The sequence below is a fragment of the Nilaparvata lugens genome, chromosome 3 (genome assembly GCF_014356525.2).
Source record: "Nilaparvata lugens isolate BPH chromosome 3, ASM1435652v1, whole genome shotgun sequence".
In the NCBI taxonomy this organism is placed as follows: domain Eukaryota; kingdom Metazoa; phylum Arthropoda; class Insecta; order Hemiptera; family Delphacidae; genus Nilaparvata; species Nilaparvata lugens.
Window position 1 is genome coordinate 37,268,922 of NC_052506.1, and position 23,884 is coordinate 37,292,805.

General features: G+C 33.0%; 1 protein-coding gene across 6 annotated transcripts in view; it reads left to right on the plus strand.

Moving 5' to 3' along the window:
- LOC111044715 overlaps positions 1 to 23,884 on the plus strand; it is a 36,607-nt gene that overhangs the window by 2,827 nt on the left and 9,896 nt on the right. For 2 of the 6 annotated variants that reach the window (XM_039423661.1, XM_039423663.1), the window contains exons 2-4: positions 19,499 to 19,585; positions 20,659 to 20,785; positions 21,548 to 21,691. In XM_039423661.1, the coding sequence (XP_039279595.1) occupies positions 19,511 to 19,585; positions 20,659 to 20,785; positions 21,548 to 21,691 (346 nt within the window). In that variant the 5' untranslated portion in view covers positions 19,499 to 19,510. Of the gene's footprint in view, positions 1 to 15,563; positions 15,762 to 19,498; positions 19,586 to 20,658; positions 20,786 to 21,547; positions 21,692 to 22,523; positions 22,601 to 23,884 lie in introns of those variants that run through there. The other 4 variants (XM_039423665.1, XM_039423662.1, XM_039423664.1 and 1 more) reach the window with 4 other exon arrangements.

The window sequence follows — 23,884 nt, forward strand, 5'->3', positions numbered from 1 at the left end:
CGCATTATTCACATAACTATGAATATTATTTCTGAATACAATGGTAATGGTTTAATAAACTCTATCAGAAACATAATTGAGGTGCTATGATGTTGTTATTCTGAAAATATTATTCGAAAATTTTTATATCATCAAAACTAACAGTGGATTTATACAGTGTGCGTAAATTATTTTCATCGCTTATAGACATTTTTTCACTGCCTAGGAATTCGTCCGACAATCGATTTAATTTAATGGAGAGTACACTACTTTCTTTGATGAATTTATGAACAAAAATATGCGTAAATATGTATCTGAGAATGATCATGCCTCTCATAATAATGGGATGTGAATTTCATTGCATGATGACTCAATCTTACTATTCAAATACAGTATTATGATGATGTGCTAAGTTACAGGAATAGGAAAACATTAATAAAAGAATGTAAATGAACTGTGTTCAAGTGTCTTTAGCAGAATACGTGTAAACAGTGAGAAGCAGAATCCATAGCGAAATGCAAACTAAATACTGGATTACAGTCCATTGTCTATGCATACTTGAACTTTCTGCGCAATGCTATTGTTCTGATGGTGCATTCTCATCGTGTATGGCAAGTTGTCGATCTTACCCCCGTTTAATCGTTCTGCTGTGCTCAAGTAGACCTACAACTCCATTGTCTTCCAGCTCGGCAATGCCAATAATGCTTCGGTACAAACACGAGTGGAGTGGGCTGTTATTTGTGCTGGGTTTTGAAAGATTATTCTGAAGTACCAGAATACTAGTAATATCGAATGAACTTCCAATACTTTTCTCCAAACTCTCCGAAAATACATTTTAGGGAACGTTAATGTTTGTGAAAAGTTCTTCAACTTATTTTATTTCAATTTCTCCTCTTGACATTGCCAACCTTAATGAATGATCAAAAATTAAATGATAGTGAACTCTGTACTAGTATTTATTGTGATTAATAATCTCTAGAAAACAAATGCCCGGTTTTGAAATTACCTGCCATGAAGTAAATCATAATTATGAAGTTATAAAGGAAAAGAATTCCAGGCTGACCAATGTATGAATCAGACTTGAATACGATATCGTCATTGTGCATAATTTAAATTTCATCGTATTTACCGGCAAAAGTATTCTGTTATCTGTATTTCAATGAAGAATCATACTTTTATGCTGGAATAATGAGTACCGTAAGGGATTTTAATATTGAGCATGTAGAGTTTTAGCCTTTCATAGGATGAGAGAAATGAGAATAAAATAATGATCCTTAAATATAAAATCGACTGTCACCTCTTATATATTGAAAGGAAACTTGTTAATGGCAGAGGAGTGTTATGATTACTCACTCAATTTAAACATCAGTACAGTTTAAATATTTTCGTCAATAATATTATTGTTGGAGTGAGGCCATCGATTCGCACTCTCATTCATGATAGCTGTCTCGTGTCTCATTTATAATGACTGATGAAGTTCGTGTGCATCAATATTTACCGGAGCACTTCTAGCAAAGCCGAAGTTGCAATGGAGCTCTGGAATGAAGAAACGACGTTCTGCTCTTTCCAACATTCGCTATTTATAACTTGGGCCAATATCAAAGTTTACAGCTTGGGCCTACAAGCAGCTGTGCCTTCAAACACTGCAAATTTCAAGGACAAATGACTAACAACATATTTTGAAGCTTCTTTTATCCATCAAAGAAGCTTATATAAAACTTTTGTAGTTGTAAATTCTCCGTTGTTTGCTTGAAACTATGACAAGAATCCAACAGAAAAATTAGATTACCCCTAATGGAAACCTCGTGTGATTCGGTGTATTTAACGTTGTTCCATAGACAAAATGATCGGACATCTATACAATCGATAATAAATTAATACATTTTCAGTAATATTCATGTAGGCCTTTGATACTTTTTTGTATCTCTAAATATTAGACAACATATTTCAATCAAAAACTATAATTACTCATAAATTTGAAAATAACATTCAATGATATTGTTCAATGATATTGATGCACCGCACCTAAAATCTTACTGTGGAATAGAAACTAATGTGAATTGGATCTCATTTTTCGTTACGCATAGGCTTTTTTCGTTCCAACTCTCAATTCTAAAAATAATAAACCTACTTTCCTTATAACGTTATTCAACAGCAAGCTATGACAACTCGATACACAGTTTTTATAGGTCTGCCTTGTAACTACTGTAAAAAGAACTCGAACAATTCTTAGCTTACTATAATGGTTGATGTTTATTTTAATTAGAAAATTGTTCATTCTTTTATATTGTCAAAAATTGTTCATTATATTGAAATACAATGCCAGTATTTTATGAATTGATGAATTATGCAGAATTTCTCCTGACAAAAGATAGTTTTTCTAAAATAGTTTCTTAATGATACTAACTTGATGAGGAAAAATATAAGACTTGTAACTTATATTAGTGTTAATCAAGTTTAAAGATTCATGCCAAACACGATATTGCCCTAGCTTGAAACAAGTTTTTCGTTGTTGATGCCCGCATCATAAATCGATACGGTATGTTGTGGCGTACCGTGTTCGTATTTCACATGATAAAATGATTTTTCACAATATTCAAATATGTTTGCCGAACGTTCATGAGTTTCAAATTGACCAATAAATTGCTTGTTGGATATAGTGAGGCCAAACTTTTGATAACGTTCATGAAAATTATTAGTAGTCGGTACGCTATGGACAACTGTTGGTTGACATTGAAAACTATTATCGCAAATGTGTCTCGTTTCTGACCTCAATTGTTCACGTCGTTATAGGCTACCTTCTCATTGACGAAGTAAAGTATTTCTAATTGGTATATTTACATCAAATCTTTTGATGCCGGTACAGCTTTTATTTCTTAAAATATATACCGTACTTCATTTATTAAATGTTCTCCACCTGAAATTTTAGAGTTTCAACCCTCTTCTTTTGATAAACAATTAATACTAATATAAATTACATTAAAATCTGAAATTCGTTAGTATTTTTTTCAACCCAAAATGAAAGAATGAATCTATCCAGTAAGTTACCGAAAGACTAGCAGCTTTTTCTGCCTCCGTCTCATGCTGTGTGTCAGGAATTCACATCTCAAAGTAATTTCATCATGTTATATAGTACATAATTTACTGCAGTATAATACAATTTTCAGTTCCATCAACTACAAGATTAGGAAAATATACTAAACTCCACTTTCCTATTTTCCTTTGGTTTTGTTCTCACGATTCTCCCAAAATGAAATTTTTTCAAAGTTTCGTTTGTGTTTGACTTTCCTAAGATTTATTCATATTATTATCATTTGTTGTGATTCGAGAGAACTTATTGACCGAAAGAGGTTTGGATGACTCACGTTTTTAGAAAGTTATTCCTTTGTGGAAGAAATTTGTTTCAAGTCAGTTTTCGAAATATTTCATATGAGTGAATGAGCAGCCTACTAATCACTGATGATGGATAGTGACAAAAATTACCGCTATAGTGAGGTCCACGTTATAATGGCAGTGGATAAAAGATAGGAGAATAGCGATGCCGATTCTCTGCATTAATTAATTATATTTCAACACTGTCAAAAACAAAATTGGCATCTAGAATTGTGAACCTAGGAAAGGATAGTACCACCGGCTTTGTCGAATGATAGACAAGGATAGCAAAACCAAAGTTGAACAAATACTGTCATTATAACGTGGACCTCACTATAGTGATAGAGATTGAGTGAGTATGAGTACAACGTAAACAAATCGTATCATTGAAACTGAAGCCCTTCATTCAAATAATTGACACAGAATTGGTGAATGGGTCAGTTTTCAATAGATTTTTCCTACTGAAATAAATTATTCAAAGAACATGTGCGGCTGTTCAGGTAAGATGAAAGTTGAAAGCAGGGAAAAATACGGCAGTGAACTTTGAACTTTGAAATGATATCGCCGATACTCTATTATTCATACCAACCTCAAATGAAGCTGATATCGTTCGCCTAGGAAAACACAATTTCCTCTCCTTCTTTGTCCAATGTCATTAGGCAAGGGTGAATATACCGAACATGTTATGAGGGGAACTGCGACTCTGGCCCTAGAGAATAGAGAAAATATTTCGAAATGAAACATAACGATTTTGTAAGTTCATACAGAGTTATTCAAAATGAATGTCCAAATTTTAAAATAATTTTATTATTTATTGAAAGAAGGATGCACACAAACCAATTTTACATCAATTTACTCATAGAAGCATCAAGTTTATGTTGGTGCTCTATGTGCCCTCCTTTTGAGGCTTGGATGACATCTACAAAAATAAGGATCCATACACCGTGAAAACTCGTTCCGTGAAGGTTTGTAAAAATTCACTGTGAACGTTCAACTTTGGTGAATCCCATTCATGCTCCACTGTTTGATGAGGATTTTTGGTTCCCCATACACGAACAGAATTTCGATTGACTTCTTACATGAAACAGGTAGGCCTACCTCATGGCTAAGAACGAGATCAGCAAAACGTGAACGTGAGTCGTGCATTTTCACAAATCATGGTGTATGGACCCTACTTTTTTGTAGATGTCGTCCAAGCCTCAAAAAGTGGGTACATAAAACACTCATAATACACCAGCATAGACTTATGTTTCTGTGGGTAATTTGATGTAAAATTGATTTGTGTGCAAGAAATCAATTTACTAATTGTTTATAATTGGGACATTCATCTTGAATCACCATGTACAATAAGCAATCTGCTTTATTGCCATTCTACAAATTTTCATTCCCAAACTACTTTTTCAACTCTCGGATTTATTATAATAGATTCTCAATAAAAAAAACCTGATAAATAAACTGTGATAAGTTCCCAATCCACCGAAAAATTGAGTGATCATTCCATTTCTTCATGATTCCACTTTCCGGAATATTTGATTTCTTGATGAAGAAATATAATTCTAAAAATAATAAGTCTATTGCTAACTGAAGGCTGAATATGATTTTTTCGTTAGAACATAGATCAAGACTGAGCAATACTATTGTAATATATAATGAATCAAACGATCTTATTCTATTACATCAATTCATTGCAATATCAAAACAAAAGGCCCATTCATTCCCTTTTTACAGTTTTGAGTCCCGTTGGAACTTGTTATAATTTTGACACTCTCTCCAATTTTCATGTAGATTTGCATTCTTTTTCACTCTGGATCGATTTGAAGAAGCAAGGATCGTTTTATCAAACCGATCGGGATATTCGCAGTGCTATGGGTTAACACGTTGGTAGGCTGACTACTTGAGGCCATTTTTGCTAGCAGCCAGTAATAGTGATGATTTGCAACTTAACTTTCCAGTGGTTCGGAGCCCACATAGAACTGTAGTATATAGCACTCAAGTGTTTTCATTTCTCCAACGTACTGAGTGTAATCCAGTCAAATCCTCACTCAGAAATAGAAAAAAAATATTCCCATTGAATATATCATTGGAAACTTATTGGAGAGTAGTAAAGATAGGGAATAACTCTTCAAAAACTCCAAAGCTCTAGTTACAACCCTGTAGATACAAGACACTAATGCGTGATATCCAATGTTAGAGTATATAGAATTTTGAGACAGTTGATTAGAGTCCCTAATGTGCCTACTGTCTAGCTCTAGTCCCACCGGTGGAGATGGGCGTCATTTTCACAGATAGAGCTGTCAGTCTGTCTTCCTCTCTTGACAACACTGATGTGGCACTAATATGACACTGCTGAATAAAAGTTTTGCTCATCTTTTATCATTATCTCTCTTCATTCTTATTATTTTCACTCTTTTATCTTCCTTCGATTCCTATTTTCAATTTCAAATTGTCGACTCTTATTGATTATTGAACTAATGCGTATTAGCTAACTTAAATTGCAAACAAATCCGTCAATGCTTGAAATATGAGTGGAGTTTCCTATCTTACAGTGAACTTAGGATTTCAATTTCACTAATCGTGTCAACGTTTTTAATTCAATTTCTGATCCTTTATCACCAAGACTGAACATTCTGCAACGCAATGATGAGAGGTAGCGATTCCAACAATCATATGAAGTCTAGTAACGTTTTGTTCAAGGAATAGAAAAATGGTGAAATTCAATTGCGGTAAGTAGTGGAAACGTTCTGGTTATGTGGGTGAAATCCACTCTACTCGCTTATTCGCAATTCAATTTTTGCCGCGAGCATTTCTAACTTGTTCTTTAGGTGGTGATTAGGCTTCTAATATTTGTAGATAGTAAGCAAGTCCCAAGTCCTTGACCAACATTCAGGTCAGAAGTTCGCTCATTCTTATAAGCTTGAATAAGCTTGACTCTAACCAATAACTTTCAACCAATAATTGGACAGAATTGAATAAATCAAATCGTGGAGGAATAATCTGGTTAGATTGAGTTCCTAATATATGCTTTACGATTCTAGGCCTATTTTCCGTTTTATTTGTAAAAAAGTTTTAAAGATTCAATTTATATTTTATTATTTCCAAATATTGTATTGTTAAAATATTCTCAGCAGTGTTTTTCCAACATCTACATTATTTTGTAAAATAATTTATTTTGGTGAGGAGATTCAAAATTCTAATTTCTCCTGCAATAGAGCAATTTGAAATGGATGAAAATGAATTCCTTAAATCAGTTCAAGGAGTTATTTGAAGTTTTTCAATAACAACATAATTTGTTGAAATTTGATCTCCTTTGTTGAGGGATTTTTCAATTGTACTTGTTTAGTTTGCCCAGAAGATTCTAACTGAGAGATAAGAACAGGAGAAAAATCCCGATAACTGAATCTTAATACTCGATAAGCATAACAAAGTTTTAAATACTGATGAAAGCCTTCATCCTCACAGAACAGTGATCTCAATCTGATTATTTCAACGGAATAGTGCAAATAAGGCAAGAAATGAATAGAAATAACTGTAATTAGGTAGAAAAAACTGTAGAAAATGTCATAAACTTTAATTTAGTTTTTTATTTCAAAACTTTTGCTCTTTTAATTAGTCTGAACAATATTGATGAATTATTTATCCATAAAAAATTATGAAAACCATTCTTGATTGAATAATTTATAAGATAATTTTGACGCCAGTACAAATTGTTGGGTCGTAATCAACTAATCATTGATTCTACAATTTTACAATACCATACATCATACACTACGCTATATCCTCACTGTATATATTATCTCACCAATGAGTTCATGGTTGATTGAGAGAAACGTCCGAATCCATACATTTACAATGATTATGATAAATCACATAAAACTGACCTCGAAGTTGCGTTCTATTCTCTCATTCTCTCTCTCTCAAATACACACTCTCTCCCTTACATTTAAACTCTGATAACATATTTGATCCATTACAGTATAGTATGGGATAATATTAATTTGCAATATAAAAACAAGTTGAATTGTCCCGTTGCAGTTATTCATCCTATCATGAGGCGGCTCAAGTCAACAGCTTTAAAATAGTGAATGCTTTGTCATTTATTCCCTTATCTCCCATCATTTTAAGCTCTGTAGTCAATATATTGGAGGAAAAGTTGTACTTATTTTAGTATAATTCTGAAATAACCAACTCATTAGTACATATATATACCAACTGAGAAAATTCACTGAGATAGAGATCTCAATATAGAACTCAGCACTATATAGTTCGCAGGTCAGAAGATTATTAGAGATAACAAAATTTATTGAAAGACACGTTTGGTGACCGCCTAATTTTCATGTTTTGGACCTGTGAATTAGCCTCCAAGATCTTGTGATTTAACACCGCTAGATCACTTTCTGTGGGGCTACGTAAAGTCATTCATTGGTCTATGCGCATAAGCCACAAACGCTTGACTATTCGGAAGACAACATACGCCGTGTTATTGCCGATATACGGACACAAATGTTGGAAAAAGCAATAGAAAATTAGACGTCCAGATTGGACTACATCCTAGCTAGCCGTGGCGGTCATATGTCAGAGATAATATTCAAAATTGCCACAAGATTATCTTTCGATTATTGCAGTTTGAAGTTCTATACCTCTAAAAAAAAACACCCGTTAGTAGGCCTACTTGTGGTTCCTAATCTCCGATCTGCAATTCAATGCACAGGCATTTAATTACGAATGATGCGAATATGTTATAAGAATAGTCTGTGATGAGAACAGTGTGCTGTATTCTAGAGAGTATGAGACTGCATTCCACTCAATAAAAGCAGACTCCTCATTAAAATTTACAAGAGGTGAGATGTTGGCGAGAAGCTTGAACTGTATGAGGGTTCAGTTCACTGAATTCATAATGCAGTAGTTTCCATCCTAACAACAATATTCTATGTGAATGTGGAGAAAAAAAATCCGGTTTTGAAACGTTCTTATTCAGTAGTTTTACTCCTCAGATAGAACAAATTATTGTCGAATAATTTTCAAAAAGTATCAGAAGATTTGTAATTTGAATCTCTTGCATTTTCCTTTCTATGCATTTTAGCAAACAACATAATTCTCATTCAGTACCGTACTATATGATTTGTTATTATTGATATGTTGTTTTTCAAGGTATGCAATTCAATATGAACTGAATTTCTTCAACCAATATAATCAACAAACCTCAATTTATTTTTCCAAAAAGATACATGTTATACAAATACTTATAGGATAATTTCTGTAGGATTATTCATTGTTTGAATACGGAATATTTTCTCAGTAGGCCTATCACAATGCAGTACTCAATTTACCTTTCTCTCGAATAAGTTAATAATCTTTTAATTAAAATTACAGTTTCTTTGCTGTTGTTTTGGTTTATCAAAAAATTATTCTGATAAGGATTCGATTATCATAGAATGAGCATGTGAAGAATAGAATAGAACGGAAAGTAATAATCTTATTTATCCGAAGTTCGTATACCGTTATAATATCTAATCCACCACTCAATCACAATATTGATGGAAAACTACCATGAAGCTATAAAAAACATGGAAAAACTTTATATGAATGAATTGGCTTATGGAATGAAAGGATTAGATCCTAGCTATCGTATAGAATGTTTGATTCAATATTTTCCTAAGAATTTCATCAGACATGCAATATTGAAAATGAAACTCAGAAGCTACATTCCAATTCCCCATTGGAACAATTCAAGAGCATTTATTGCTCATTTCCCATGACAAAGTGAATAAATTGCTGCTCCTAATAGTTCCATTCAAATTGTCATCATTTTTTACTGTAATTGTTGTTCCTGACAGAATGACTGATGACTGCTTTTCAACTGGAAAGGGGAAGGAAATATTCGGAAAAGCTCATCATAGTATAATGAGCCTGTGATCGATAATGGAGTGAGATTGGAGTTTTTTCAAGCTTCAATTTTGTCCAGCTAGACTATTGATTGAATCACATAACAGTTATTCAATTATTTCCTGGTAGAACTTGAAAGAAACACCTACGAAACACATATATATTGCGCCTACAATGATTAATGAAAATCACTCCGTATCACATTATTTGTACACTTTTCTCTCCTTCTTACTTTCCTTGCCCTATTACCATAGGTAAGGAAAGTATTGCTTTCCACAAAAAAAATTAATGTACCCCAATTTCTAAATTCCTATACGTTTCAAGGTCCCCTGAATAAAAAAAAGTGTTTTTTGGGTATTGGTCTGTATGTATGTCTGTGTACACGATATCTCATCTCCCAATCAACGGAATGATTTGAAATTTGGAACTTAGGGTCCTTACACTATAAGGATCCCTACGAACAATTTCGATCGAATGCAATTCAATACAGCGGCTTAAATGGCAAAAATGATGTCAAAAACAGGGTTTTTCGAGTTTTTCTCAAAAACGGCGCCAACGATTTTGATCAAATTCATACCTAGAACAGTCATTGATAAGCTCTGCCAACTGCCACAAATCCCATTATATTATCTGTAAAGGTTTCAGGAGCTCCGCACCATCTTTGCAAAGTTTGGTTTCAGATTTAAAACTATCAGGTTTCAGATACAATTTAAACGAAAAATTTCAAATGGACAAGATTAAGCATGAAAATCTCTACAGTTAATACCCAGTAACATTTTCACCTAAAATTGAAAATAAGCTCGAAATTCGAGAAAATGTGATTATTCTAACGCAAACTTAATGAGAGAGGCAACTGTTGATTCTTGAGGCAACTTTGTATCATTCACTGGAAGAAATAGCAGAATTGATCTTGTCACCTAATCAATTATAAATTAGATTTCCGAAAACTCGACTCTTACGCTGGAGACACTCGAGGCGGTTTTTTTATAACGGCAAGGAAAGTTGAGTGATTTTTCATAAGATGATGGAATTCGAATGTGTTATAGATATAAGTTTCTATGTCATAAATTCTTTTGGGATCCCCGGATCCTCAGGGTCACTTCTAGTTGTGCTTTTTATTGATTGCTATATTGAAAAAAATGGATAAAGATTAATATTGAGGACAAGCACACTAAATCGATTAGCGATTAATTAAATTTGTTCTAGAATAAGAGGTGAACACTCACCGCATTCACTATATGAAACTGGATTGTAATAAAACGTTCTATTACATTACAATGTAATGAATCCACATTCAGTATATGAAACTGAGATCGTTTTTTCTGTATATAGAACCGCATAATATTTCAGTGCTACACTTGGATATTATTCAATGACAGATATTTATCCACACTCACAATCCATTACTCATAAATCGACACCTATTGAAGGTGATTCGAGTTGACAACCATGTCAGTAGTTCATCATGTCCTTTCTAGTGTAAGATCAAGTATATATTAGTACCATTTCTGGCGATATATGACTGAGAGTGATAGTACCGTATGTAATATTTATCAAACAAACCATCTACTTATTTCTCTATTTCGTACTCAAATGAATTTTTTGTTACTAAATACGGATAGAGTAATAGAAATAGGTAAAGCGTTCCCAAATCCTGTATCACTTTGGCTTATCTCATTTTGGGCGAAGAGAGAGAATGAGTTGATACTCAATTTCTTAGTGTATTTGGAAGAGAGAGTGACATGAGAGAAGAAAACAAGAGTGTGGGAGATTACAAGCAGCGAATGACGATTTTCGGCTGGTCAAAGATTAATTAGAAATGAAAATCAATGAGCAATCCTATGGATTCGCCGAACGATTGAAATGGAGACAAGTCATATAGAGGTTTCATCGTTCCTTGAGCATATTCCTTCAACTGGCTTTAGTAGTTTTACTTAAACCCACAAAACATTTTTGAACAATTTAAAAGAAATGCATGGGGATAGTTGAATGATTCACATTTTATGTGAATTAATTTCTTCAAAAATTTTGGAAAATTGATGAAGTCCTACAGGCATTCTTCTCCATAAGATAACGTTGTTAATGAATCTATTTCAAGTAGGCCTCCCGGGCTGTTAATCTTACCTCTTATCTACATCATGAATAATAGAAAATCGTATTTGTTCCAAATTCACACTCACATACTAACATTGATAAAATTTAAATTATTCATCATCATGTATGTTATTTGTTCCTTGTACTTCTCTATCTGTTCGACTCTGCTTCATTTGTAATTGATAATTTTCTAGCTTTTCTCTCATCCTTACAGTATATCTACACATGAAAATGGCTCTATTCAGTTGAAAATAGTTGTGATATGTGATTTAATAGAATTTAAAAGAGGGTACTTTATAACTACTTCTATTTCATTTCTATAATTTTAGTAGCCCTATAGAGAAAAGTGATTATATTCTTTCGTCTATATTGCTTCTATTCGCCAAACTTCAATTTTCTAAGAGGAAAATGAGAATCACCAACACAATCACGATATACTTTAGTGACCCCCTGGGTTGGAGAACTCGCTCATGAACTGTTGTATTGTAATCTTTGAAACCCGCAACTTTCAATTACACAGAGTTGGTGAAAATGATCGAAACAGCTAAATATTTCTTTTACACAGAGTTGATGAAAATGGTCGAAACAGCTAAATATTTCTTTTACGAGAATAATTTGACAGCAGGTTTTATTCGGGATCCTATTTGAAATGAAAATTCACTCTTCAAAAATTATCCTCTCGCTTCAACATTTTTGACTTTCATATGAGTTCGAATTTCATTTTTTTTTTTAATGAGAAATGCTCATGTGATACATGATTTCGATACAGAGTTTAAAAAGAAAATAAATGGTGAAAACCGCTCATTGATATCTCAATCCGTCTTAGTTTGTTGATGTAAACGTTGAATTAGGTTGTATATTAACCAGCTGAAATAATTAATTTGTCAGCGAATTTGAACTGAAAAAGATTCGAAGAATATGTGTTTAAAATTTGAAGCTGATTGATCGATTCTTTCTTAAGTTATCGTAGAACTTACAAACAGACAGAGAACGACTTTGATCTTCAGTAAGTCAAAAGTGATTATTCGCTAACGCATGTTCAATGAATTAATAAACCCATGAACTGCAACTGTAAGTATAGAAAAAATAATATTAGTAATAATAATATAGTAGTAATAATACTCTATCTCATCTGTGATTTCTTGCTCTTTCAAATTCATATATATTTTCCTCTCCTTTCGACCAACCTAACTTTGTTCAATCTTTTCAACTTATAGCCTATCAGTACTTGGATATTTACGACTGAGTAAGTGAGTAACCAAACTAAACCACTGTTCGTGAGCCTTGAAGAGATTTCACCGCTTTTCACAGTGCGCTCCAGAATAGAACTCACGGAAGTCAGCCTCCTAGGCCAAATAACTTCCTATTGTTGACGCGATCGATGCATGCTTATTACGAACTGAAATATCCATAGATGAGCTATCTACGGATGAAAGCCTCCAAATAGCTTTAGGCTTTGTATTGGTAGATCGATCTGTACAGCCCATGCATAATTTGTCTAGTTCATTGATTTTTGCTGTCTTTCCATAAATAGACAAGGATGAGGTGATGGCTGACAGCGTTCGTTGAACCTTTTACTCTTAGAATATAGTCTTTTACGAATGTTCTCCTGAAAATAGAGGACATTTGAAACGTTCAACAATACACAATAGAGATCCTAATAAGATAAAATTATTCTTGAATATTAACCTACTCCAAAGGAATGAGCTCCCCTTGCCTGCTGCTCCCGTTGTAGTCTACCCCCTCAAGACCAGGGTAGCCACTTCAAGAGCCGAACTCCTCTTATAATAACATTTATGAGTTATTGAAACAAAATCGCTTTCCAGTAGTTCGGAACCCACCTAAAGTGTCAGGTCCACTCACCTCTCAACATCATTCGCCTCGTTACCCACACTCATGTGGACAATACTTTATTCAGGTGCCTGAAAGGCTTTCGCAGTCTTGTCCTCCAATATCAGATCATTTGATCAAGCAGTACTCCAATGAATTTAAGAGTGAACATTGTACTAAGAGTATTTTTATGGCTCCTGTAAGTGAGGTCGAACTTTGTAAAATTATAAAAAATCTTTCAATATAACAGCTTTTGCTGATGACACTGCCCTGGCATATTCAAACACATTAGATCATCTTCGGTTGGATATACAACATGATCTCAATAAATTGACATTATGGTTCACCTGCAATAAGCTCTCAATGAATGTTCAGAAAACCAATTACATTTTGTTCAGTCTTATGGGCAGTCTAAGTTTTGCGGAGCCCATTCAACTGCATACGTGCATTTGTAATTCTGATCATTGTAATTGCCCAATTGTTAAAGGTGAGAATACAGTCAAATATTTGGGTGTTTTCCTTGACCAAAATGTGTCATGGAAAGCCCACATCTCGTACTTGAAAAAGTCATTGCATTTCTACCTGAGAACTATGTACCAATTAAAGGGTCTTTGTAATCTTAAAGCTTTAAAAGATGTCTACCATTCATTTGCTCACTCTAGAATTAATTATGGTTTGAGCTGTTGGGGTGGCACCTACTATTCAATTATGAGTCCTATAATCAAACTCCAAAAATCACTCATAAGGATTGTAGCAGGAGTGGGTCGCCACGATCATACATTCCCCCTTTTCTGTAGACTTGGTATCCTCCCCATAAGACATTTGTATGTGCATAAAGTCTTGTCAATTCTCTATTTAGTGAGCGGTAATGATGGCGTAACTATTGATTATTGTGATTCATTTACTGGCCCTTATCGTACGAGGCAGGCTGATGGGTTGTTTGTCCGGGGTGTCAGGCCAAACAGCACTTTATTTAAAAAAACCTTTCTTTTTCTAGCACCAAAATTTTTCAATCAGTTACCTTCCTCAATGAAAACCCTTTTCAACTGCCACAATAAAATAATAAAAATGAAATTGCATCTGAAAAAATGGCTTCTTTCAATTAGCACAGAAGGATTGGAAGCCATGTACTCTGTCACTGCCTAATGTATCTAACTTTCGTGCACATTGTATGTACAGAACACTGTCCTCTTGCAAAACAACATTATATAATATACACATGAACTATTACAAAAATGATGTACATAATATCACGCTCATACGATAATTATATCTAATGATTTCCATATAAATCTATCTAAACTATTACTATGGAGACGTATATATGTGCAGGTATATATATGTATATATATATGTATATGTATGTGTATATGTATATGTATTTGGTTTCTATTTTTCATAGAACTAACAGTTTAATTCAACGCTTGTTTTGTCCGGTGCTCCTGTATGCGGACGTGACCTTTCTCTTAAGGTCATTTGCATACAGTAATGACTTATTTCTGCATGTTGTATATGTATTATAATCTTTGTAACTTGTGAATCTCTATCTTGAATTGCTGTCCACTGTTATTTTATTGTATCTCTAGTAGAGTAGTCTTTTTGATGTATTTTTCGTTCGCAGTGTAGCTCTAGTAGAGTAGGCTAAGCAATTAACTGTATTGTTTTTTGTTTTTTTGTTTTTTTTGCTTCTTTGTTTTGTTTTTTTTCTCATTGTATTTCTATAGTGGAGCAGAATGATAATACTGCATGCTTAGTTTTCTATTACTTTTAATTTTCACATGTTCTGTATTTTTTTTTCACGCAGAAATAAAGTCAAAATTTATTATTATTTATTATTATTATTATCCTTCGGGAAAAAAATTTGGATTCAGTGTGAAAATTTCGGATAATATATTAACCAAATTTCAAAGGAGTTTGATTCATCTGTTCAAAAAAAGCTAATTCTGATAAAATGTTGCTGTAATTTCTCGCATTTGATCTTATCATTTTGTGGTGGGTTATAAAAATAAAAAATGCCTACCCTTATAAAAAGTAATCTTCTACAAGTATAGAAGTGTTCTAGTGCTGTGATCAGTATCGACTTTCTGATGGGATATTCTCTTATTTCAAATTTATAGTGGTTGTAGTTTAAAGAAAGTAGGTTAGTAATAATAATAATATTTAACACGTGAAAAAGACGACACACACATGAATAGAAATCTTATCTTTAGATATGTGCACAACAGGAAAGTTTAACATACCCTCAATTTCCAACTATAATACTCACTGCGTAACTATTATCTGCAATAAAAAGTTAACAAGGAAAACTTGAGAAAAATCAGTGATACCGAGAGTATACATAAATGAGCCCTAATCGTTTAGTCCTAACTACGATTTCAACAATGTTCGTAGTTATACAGGCATGTGTGAAAATGAGTATCAGTTATTGTGAAGAAATTCTTTGTAGTTGAATAGTTAGTTACAAACGCGGTATTCGAGTACAAAGTGGAATAGAATTATGTCTATAGCGGCATATATTTTCAAAGCGAACAATGACTTTTAATCACTCGTACATTATTTGATTCATCCATGGATGTCACTTGATCTTGGAGAACCGGTAATTGGTAGGTAATGCAATTATATCTATAATTCTCTTCTCAATTATTATTACTTCATCCACTGACCACCTAAGGGTATTATCTACTATTCCTACAATCTATATTATATATTTTATTACAATTTCTACAACTCTGAATGAATCATGGATCTTTCAAGGGTGATTGCTATGCTAGTTTTTTTCATTCCAATTGAAACTTAAACCCCAAAATAATGTGTACTAACCCAGGAACATTCATCAAGTGAAAAAGTGAAATTTGAATAGAAAATGTACCGTAATTGAGTCGCATCCTAGTCGAGGGAAGACTTATGTTTGACGGTTCAATCACGGAAGAATTGTGACGTAAAATTCAAATTGCTTCAAATAATGAAACTTAATGGAAAATCTTTTCAGCTTGCACTAATAAGTTATCACAAATAGATGATGAAATGTATGCTTTCATAAGATCTCTCCCTGTTTCAAGCAACCGTAGTAGTATAACGTTACGTCTCTATTCTTTCTAGTCTATAGGAGCTATTCAATCGAAGATACGGTACTGATCCAATACCATCCCTAAATGTAGCTACTTATAAACTCTACCCATCTGCTAGACTGTACATTTGGAAACATTTTCAATTCTATAAAAATACATTCAAGTGAATAGAGCTGATAATTTTCATTGATAAGTGAAAGCAACATTTTTAATTTTATTCCCTGTGAATGTTCCATTCACTAGCATAACATTTTCAACTCAAGTGTTCTATACAATCACTTCTTTTTTTTACAAGAACCTTGAAAAGTTCCTATTGAATACAAATATATCATCTTTCTAAATAATTGGTGACTGCTTCGACTCCATGAACATAAGGACTAATATATTGAGATTGGAGAAAACTTTTCATTTGAGTCGCAGTGCGAATTACGATTTTTGACTGAAGCGAAGCTGAGGTCTTAGTTTCGACTCGATCGGCTTTTGTATGTTTGTTTGTTTGTTTGTTTGTACCGCAGTTAAAGTCGCAGTTATTGTCCAATTTGGATGAAATTTGGTATGCAAGTTCTTTGAAACAAGGCGCAGAAACGTATGTGTAGCGATTCTTGGAAAGACCTCCGGTTTTTTGTAATATTTAAAAAACCGTAGAATAACCTCAAAAGTATCTCTGAAGATACAGCAACTCATGTTCCTACTTTTTCGCACTTGTGCATCTTTGTGTCGCTCTACAGTGTCAAGTATTTTGTTTTCCTTTTGGTATGAGATCGGAAACCGATTTGTGAGCAATAACATTCTGCATAGGCATAACAAGCCATAAAATTGAATCCACTTTTCATGAAAAACATCAAAAACCTTCTGTCATTGTCACCAACAAACCCATCTTATTTAGAATCATTTTCCATCTCACCATCGTCTGTGAGACGATTCATCATCTAAATTGCCTACTACGTATTCCATTTTTCCTTCAGTTTACCGATTTCTTATAATTAATTATTAGAAAAGTTGTAATATATGTTTATATTGTGAATATGGAGACGGTACCTCCTTAGAGGTAAAGGTACCTCCTTGATAAGGCCGGTGTCCCTGCAAACAGTGTCTCTAGCACTTTCAATGGAGAAAATAATAAATGACATGGCTAAATCTCAACAATAATATACTGTACTTACTGGCCCTTCTCATTAGATTGAGAGTTGTATTCATGAGCGAGGTCTACTGTTCTCAGAACTACTAGTTTAATATTTCAGAACTCTCCAGTACAGGGAATGTAGAATGTATGTATAGGCCTATATTATGGGATACATTATTGATATACTCTCTGCTCAAGTATTGTTGACATTTTTAATGAACTGTAAACAATTGATGATTCAACGGATTTATTTCCGGAATAAATTAGAGAATATTATATGGTTTTCAAAGCAATAAAAACAGGACGACTATAATATTGATTGGAAAACTAACAAACAAGGCCATTTTCCCATACTGGTTTCAATTTACTTGAAAACAAAACTGTTGCATTATTGTATTGTGTTTATTAATTAAGCGTAGAATATTTAGATGAAATATATAGTCGCTATTGTTTTGTAATTCATAGAGTTTTATGACTCACGACAGAAGCAAAAATATCAGTTTCACAAAGCCGCGTTTACACCAAAGCTATTAACAAAATGTTAATAACATAATCCTTATAGATTCTATAATATTGAACGGAACTTGACAAACACATATGATTACCATGTGTATGATAAGTTATGTTCAATCTAATAGAATCTATAAGGATTATGTTATTAACATTTTGTTAATAACTTTGGTGTAAACGTAGCTTAATTATGAGCACGAAGAATGAGGCCTTTGATTTACATACATATGAAACATATCTGGCAAAACGTATATTATCGAGCGGATATATTACTTTCCTTGCCCTATTACCATAGGTAAGGAAAGTATTGCTTTCCAAAGAAATTTAAGGTATCCTAATTTCATGTTTTCTATACGTTTCATTACTTTCCTTGCCCTATTATATAGGTAAGGAAAGTATTGCTTTCCGAAAAAATTAAGGTACCCTAATTTCAAGTTTTCTATACGTTTCAAGGTCCCCTGAGTCCAAAAACATGATTTTTGGGTGTTGGTTTGTGTGTGTGTATGTGTGTATGTCTGTGAACACGATAACTCCATTCCTAATTAACCGATTGACTTGAAATTTTAAACTGAAGGTCCTTATACCATGAGTATCCGGAGTATTCTAAATTTCTATACGTTTCATGGTCCCCTGAGTCCAAAAAAGTGGTTTTTGGGTATTAGTCTGTATATTTAAATATATGTATATATATATATATATATTATATATATATATATATACCATGAAACGTATAGAAATTTAGAATACTCCGGATACTCATGGTATAAGGACCTTAAGTTTAAAATTTCAAGTGTGTGTGTGTGTGTGTGTGTGTGTGTGTGTGTGTGTGTGTGTGTATGAGTGTATGTGCGTCTGTGTACACGATATATCATCTCCCAATTAACGGAATGACTTGAAATTAGGAACTTAAGGTCCTTACAATATAAGGATTCGATCAAGTGTGATTCAAGATGGCGGCTAAAATGGCGAAAATGTTGTCAAAAACAGGGTTTTTCGCGATTTACTCGAAAACGGCTCCAACGATTTTGATTAAAGTTATACCTGAAATAGTCATCGATAAGCTCTATCAACTGCCACAAGTCTCATATCTGTAAAAATTTCAGGAGTTCCGCCCCATCTATGCAAAGTTTGATTTTAGATTCTAGATTATCAAGCTTCAGATACAATTTAAACAAAAAGTTTTGAGTGGAATAGATTAAGCATGTGAATCTCTACAATTAATGTTCAGTAACATTTTCACCTAAAATTAAAAATAAACTCGAAAATCGAGAAAATGTGATTATCCAATTGCAAACTATTGGCAACTGTTGATTCTATTAAATGATTCACTATGAAGAGATAGCAGACCTCGTGTGTCTCCAGCGTTATTACTCTGTCACCAGCTGGCTCTAATCTTTGAATACCGGTAGTAGACTTGAGATGCGCGGGAACACTACCGTAGCGTCAGGTGATCAATTTTCATAACGGCAAGGTAAGTTGTGTGAGTGCGCCACACCAGATTTTTTTACTGGGAATTTTTTAATGTTGAGGAATACATTCCCATTTATAGCATTATGTTAGTCAGCCATCTCAGAGTATTTACTCGAATTAATACATCCATTAATTGTGTTACCATATGTAATGAACTTTCTTGTTTCAGTAACATTTTGTGATGACTGTCCAGAAGCTATCAGCACCAGACGGTGGATGGGGGTGGTTGGTGGTGTTAGGATCAAGTTTGATTAATGTAAGTACCGTAAGTTCGGTAAGAACTACTTACTATAAATGTAGCCTAAGTTCGATGAAGATGAATAGAAAATTTAGAGTAAATTTTAATTCTTAATATTTTGTAGATGTAAATCAGATTAGTTATTTGTGCAACTAGTGCGCAAAGTGACAGTTGCTGCACCGAAAGAAACGTTTACGCACGAGTCGTAGGCGAGGGCGGAATGTTTTCTTGAGTGCAGCAGAGGAACTTTGCGCAAGTATTTCACATTAAATTTTTCCTACAGTTACCATTGAATATGAGAAGTGGTTGATTATGGGTGAAATGATGGCTGAAATCCATCAAATGTTTGTCTGTATAATTTTGTTATTAATATAACAACTTTAATTTATTTTGAACTTGATAATCCAATTGAAAATTAATAATCAATAATTTATTCAAATTGGAAATTATATTAATCCAATAAATTTTAAAATTAAAATAATTTTGAGTAAATCCTAATTTCTAAATAATTTTTCAACTAATCAATTTATGAATGGAAAAAATATTATTTGAAATAATGTATACGGTAATTAATAACATTCAAAATGTATAATTTAATGAGTTCTCATTTTTATTTATTTGAAAATCGATAAAAATATAGATAGAACAAATTTGCATTCAAAACACACACACGCCAACAATGTCAACAGCTGATTGGGATGGCTGCAAGATAATACGCAAAGTAATACTAGAGCGAAAAAGTGATTCTTTGTGTTCTTTAATGAGTGCAGGAATGGTCACTTTTCAAGGTAGGAAAATAATAGTATCTATTCACAAAACTAATTTCCCTTAAATTCCAATTGATAACATTATTATTCATATTAAGGTGAATACTCTATTCGTTAGATCACAATAGGATCTCTGCTTCTGTACAATTCACAATGTGTGAGCCCATGAACCAGCAGTTTAGGTCTTCTGCGAATATCATTTGTATTATTGATCATTGAATCATTCGTAATCTGATGATTATTAAAATAATTTATAATTGAATGCGCGAAGGATAATTAATTTTTCCACCAATTAATAAATTACTCTCTCTGGTTTGTTATCAGTTAGCTACAAGATCAATCGAACCATCTTTCGGACTTCTTTTTGGTGATCTCCTGAAAGAGTTGGGTGTGGCTACCACTGGTGCTTCTATAATCATGAGTACACTCGATGCAATCATCAATTTTTCAGGTACAGTAGGCCTTCGGCAACTTAGCAACATTTTCTATTTATTGACTACTAGCAGGTAACCCGTGCTCCGCAAGGGTCTATTAAAGACTAGACAAACTGAAAACTTGACCAACTGAAATCTTGAAGAATTTAAAATAGGCCTATAACCATCCTCGATAAATTAGGAATCTATAAGCAAAATTTCAAGTTGATCAGTTCTGTAGTTGAGACTTGATGATGCGTCATACGTGAATTTCCTATCCCGTACGTGTATAAGCCAATTCTTCCCTTTATTATATTATAGATTACAATTTTTCTTAATTTCTAGGATAAGTTACAGCTTGTTGGAGCTTTCGATTCTGATCTTACTTTAATTCTGTTATTTTTTTAAACTATTTTTCGGAATGATCTTGAGCTTGAGCTACATGGAATATTGAAAACCTTCTTCTTTTCTCTCTTCATCAGAAATATAATAATATTGTAACAAGGAAATCATAATAATGGAAAAAATAGAAAGGATCCGTGTTTGAAACAATCAATTAAAAATTTGAAATATTCTTTTGTAGATTCAATATAGAGGTAGGCCTACAGCTATTTTGTTATACTAATCCAATGTTACTTCCATCCCCCTGTGGGATATTTTCAAATAATCTTAAAATATTAGATTTGGATCTGAACCTACCAATCAATTCATAACTTCATTTTGTAAGTTTTTTTCAAATAATCATTATATTTCCTTTAATTAATAAGAGTTTTCCAACAGGAGTTAATTGAATTTTCCAGGATTATTTGTTGGCCCATTGATCAAGAAGTATTCGTTCCGAAAAGTTGGACTGTTTGGAGTTGTATTGAGCAGTATTGCATTGATTTCAACATCGACGGCCACTAGTATGACGCATATCATTCTTACTTATAGCATTTTAGGAGGTGAGTGATCTATAATAATAATTTTATGATAATTTTGGATTAATTCCCATTTAAATTCGAAATCTCACCAATTACCATTATAGTCAATCTATATTTAATGATAATATAATAAAGTTTTCCATTAACATCTTTGGTCATACTCATATTATTCTTATTCAAATACCTTTTTTTATGAATATTTTAATTATTAGATCAAAAACATTCAAGGAACACCGGTATAGTCAGATATGGAGAGAAGTCAACTCACGATATAAAATAGGCTATATCCGACTTCATTTTATTGATAATTCTGGACTGCCATTAATTTGAGTTTTTAAATTGGAATTTAATGATGTGTAACAATTGTGAATGCTTTAAATTACTATTCATACTCTTTGTACAACATTGCTTAGTTTGAAAGGTAAATTAGTGGCCAACGCACAATAACGTTGCTTTCCAACTATTCACACAACGACGTTTTGCTAGCAGTATGAAATGCATATAGGTTTACGGTACTATTCATAAAAATCGGGTGACGACTGAAGATTTCAAACTAAGGCTTCTGATTTTATAAATTTCCTAATCAGCAAGATGCATGTATTATAATGACGTGATTTCATCATTTTTACAAAGAGAATCTGCAATAAATACAGTATTACTAGATTTATATAATAAAGTATTGTCAATTCAACCTCTCAACTCTTTTTCTCTAAAGAATAATTACCAACTTTTCAACATACTTAACACAGTATTTCATCAACAAACAATATTCTTTCATTAATGACTTAGCTGATAAGAATAAATTCACAGATAACTATAGAGAACATTCAATTTTGTTTCATGATGCACTCAGTGATCCAATGAGTTGAAAGTCAGCAATATCATCTTGGATATAGCCTAGGCCTTCTAGCGGCGATGACATGAGAACAGGTTACTTCGCAACTCATTTTCTATACCTATAATATATGATCATAACATTTTTCAAATTTTTATAATTATTATTAAATTTTTCACACATCACTGAGAGTTTTGAACTCTCCAACTGTTGCACTTGAGAGTTTTATTTCTACTTGAGTTATTATAATTTATTTGGAGTTAAACTAATTAGTACTCATCACTATTCGATGTTTCGATCAAATTCAAATATTTTTGGGACATTGATTTTATAGGTAAATAGTTTATGTATTGAAAAAAGTTGAACTGAGAATTTCACAAATAGTCTTGTAGCTCATGTTTTCATTACACTTGCAAGAAAAATAACAAAGAGAAATTGCGCTCTGAAACATGAATATAACATACAATTGGTAGATTGAAATATATTTTCATTCTTGTCAATATGTGCAGTTCTTCAATACGGTAGAGCTTTCAGACTATTTGATAGCGTATTGAAAAGAATTTCGTTCAATACATTGGGGTACGTTTCAAATAATTACCGGTATATGCCAGGCGTCGACCCAGAATTCTGACCTATAGGGGAGGCGGTTGTGGTGGTGATGGCACCCCCCACCCGGAAAATTGATGATGTTTTTAATGGAAAACAGCTTTTGAGAGCTTTATTTGTTAATATGAATTAGATTTTTGAATTTGTTCATTAAAATACAAAGGTCATTATACTTATCTCTGAAACTCCAGAACCAAGTTTTTTCATAAAGATTTCCTTGTGCTGGATACAGTTTGGCCAAAACCTATTTTTGATCAACGGTAATAGTATTTTCGGTTCATTTTCCAGTTTTGAGTTATTCCTGCCAAATCCTGTCATCGGACAGAAAAATATGCTCTCGACTTTTATTTAGATCATGTAATTCCTAATAAAATGAGATCATATTTTGAAGTATCTATCTCAAATACGAGTTAGAATTTTCCAAAAATGAGTAAAATTTTAAATAAGAGTCAATTTTGATGATTTTTAGTTTTTGGTCAACAATATTTTTCGGTTGTTCCATTTAAATGTTCAATTCATATTCCCTCTGGGCGTAAATTTGTGTTCTATAATTTGAGACCAGGTGGAACTCTATCTCATATAGATTTCCGGGTACACCTGACAACAATGATCCTTGTATTTTGGAAAACACCCAAGCTTCAGTCATTAGCTTCAATCTTTAGCCTTTAGCTTCAATCATCATCAGCAATAACTCAATTGTCATCGACATAGAGATTTCGCACCATGTTATAAGTTCAGTAGATCATGTTCTATGAGAATTGCCCGTTTGATGC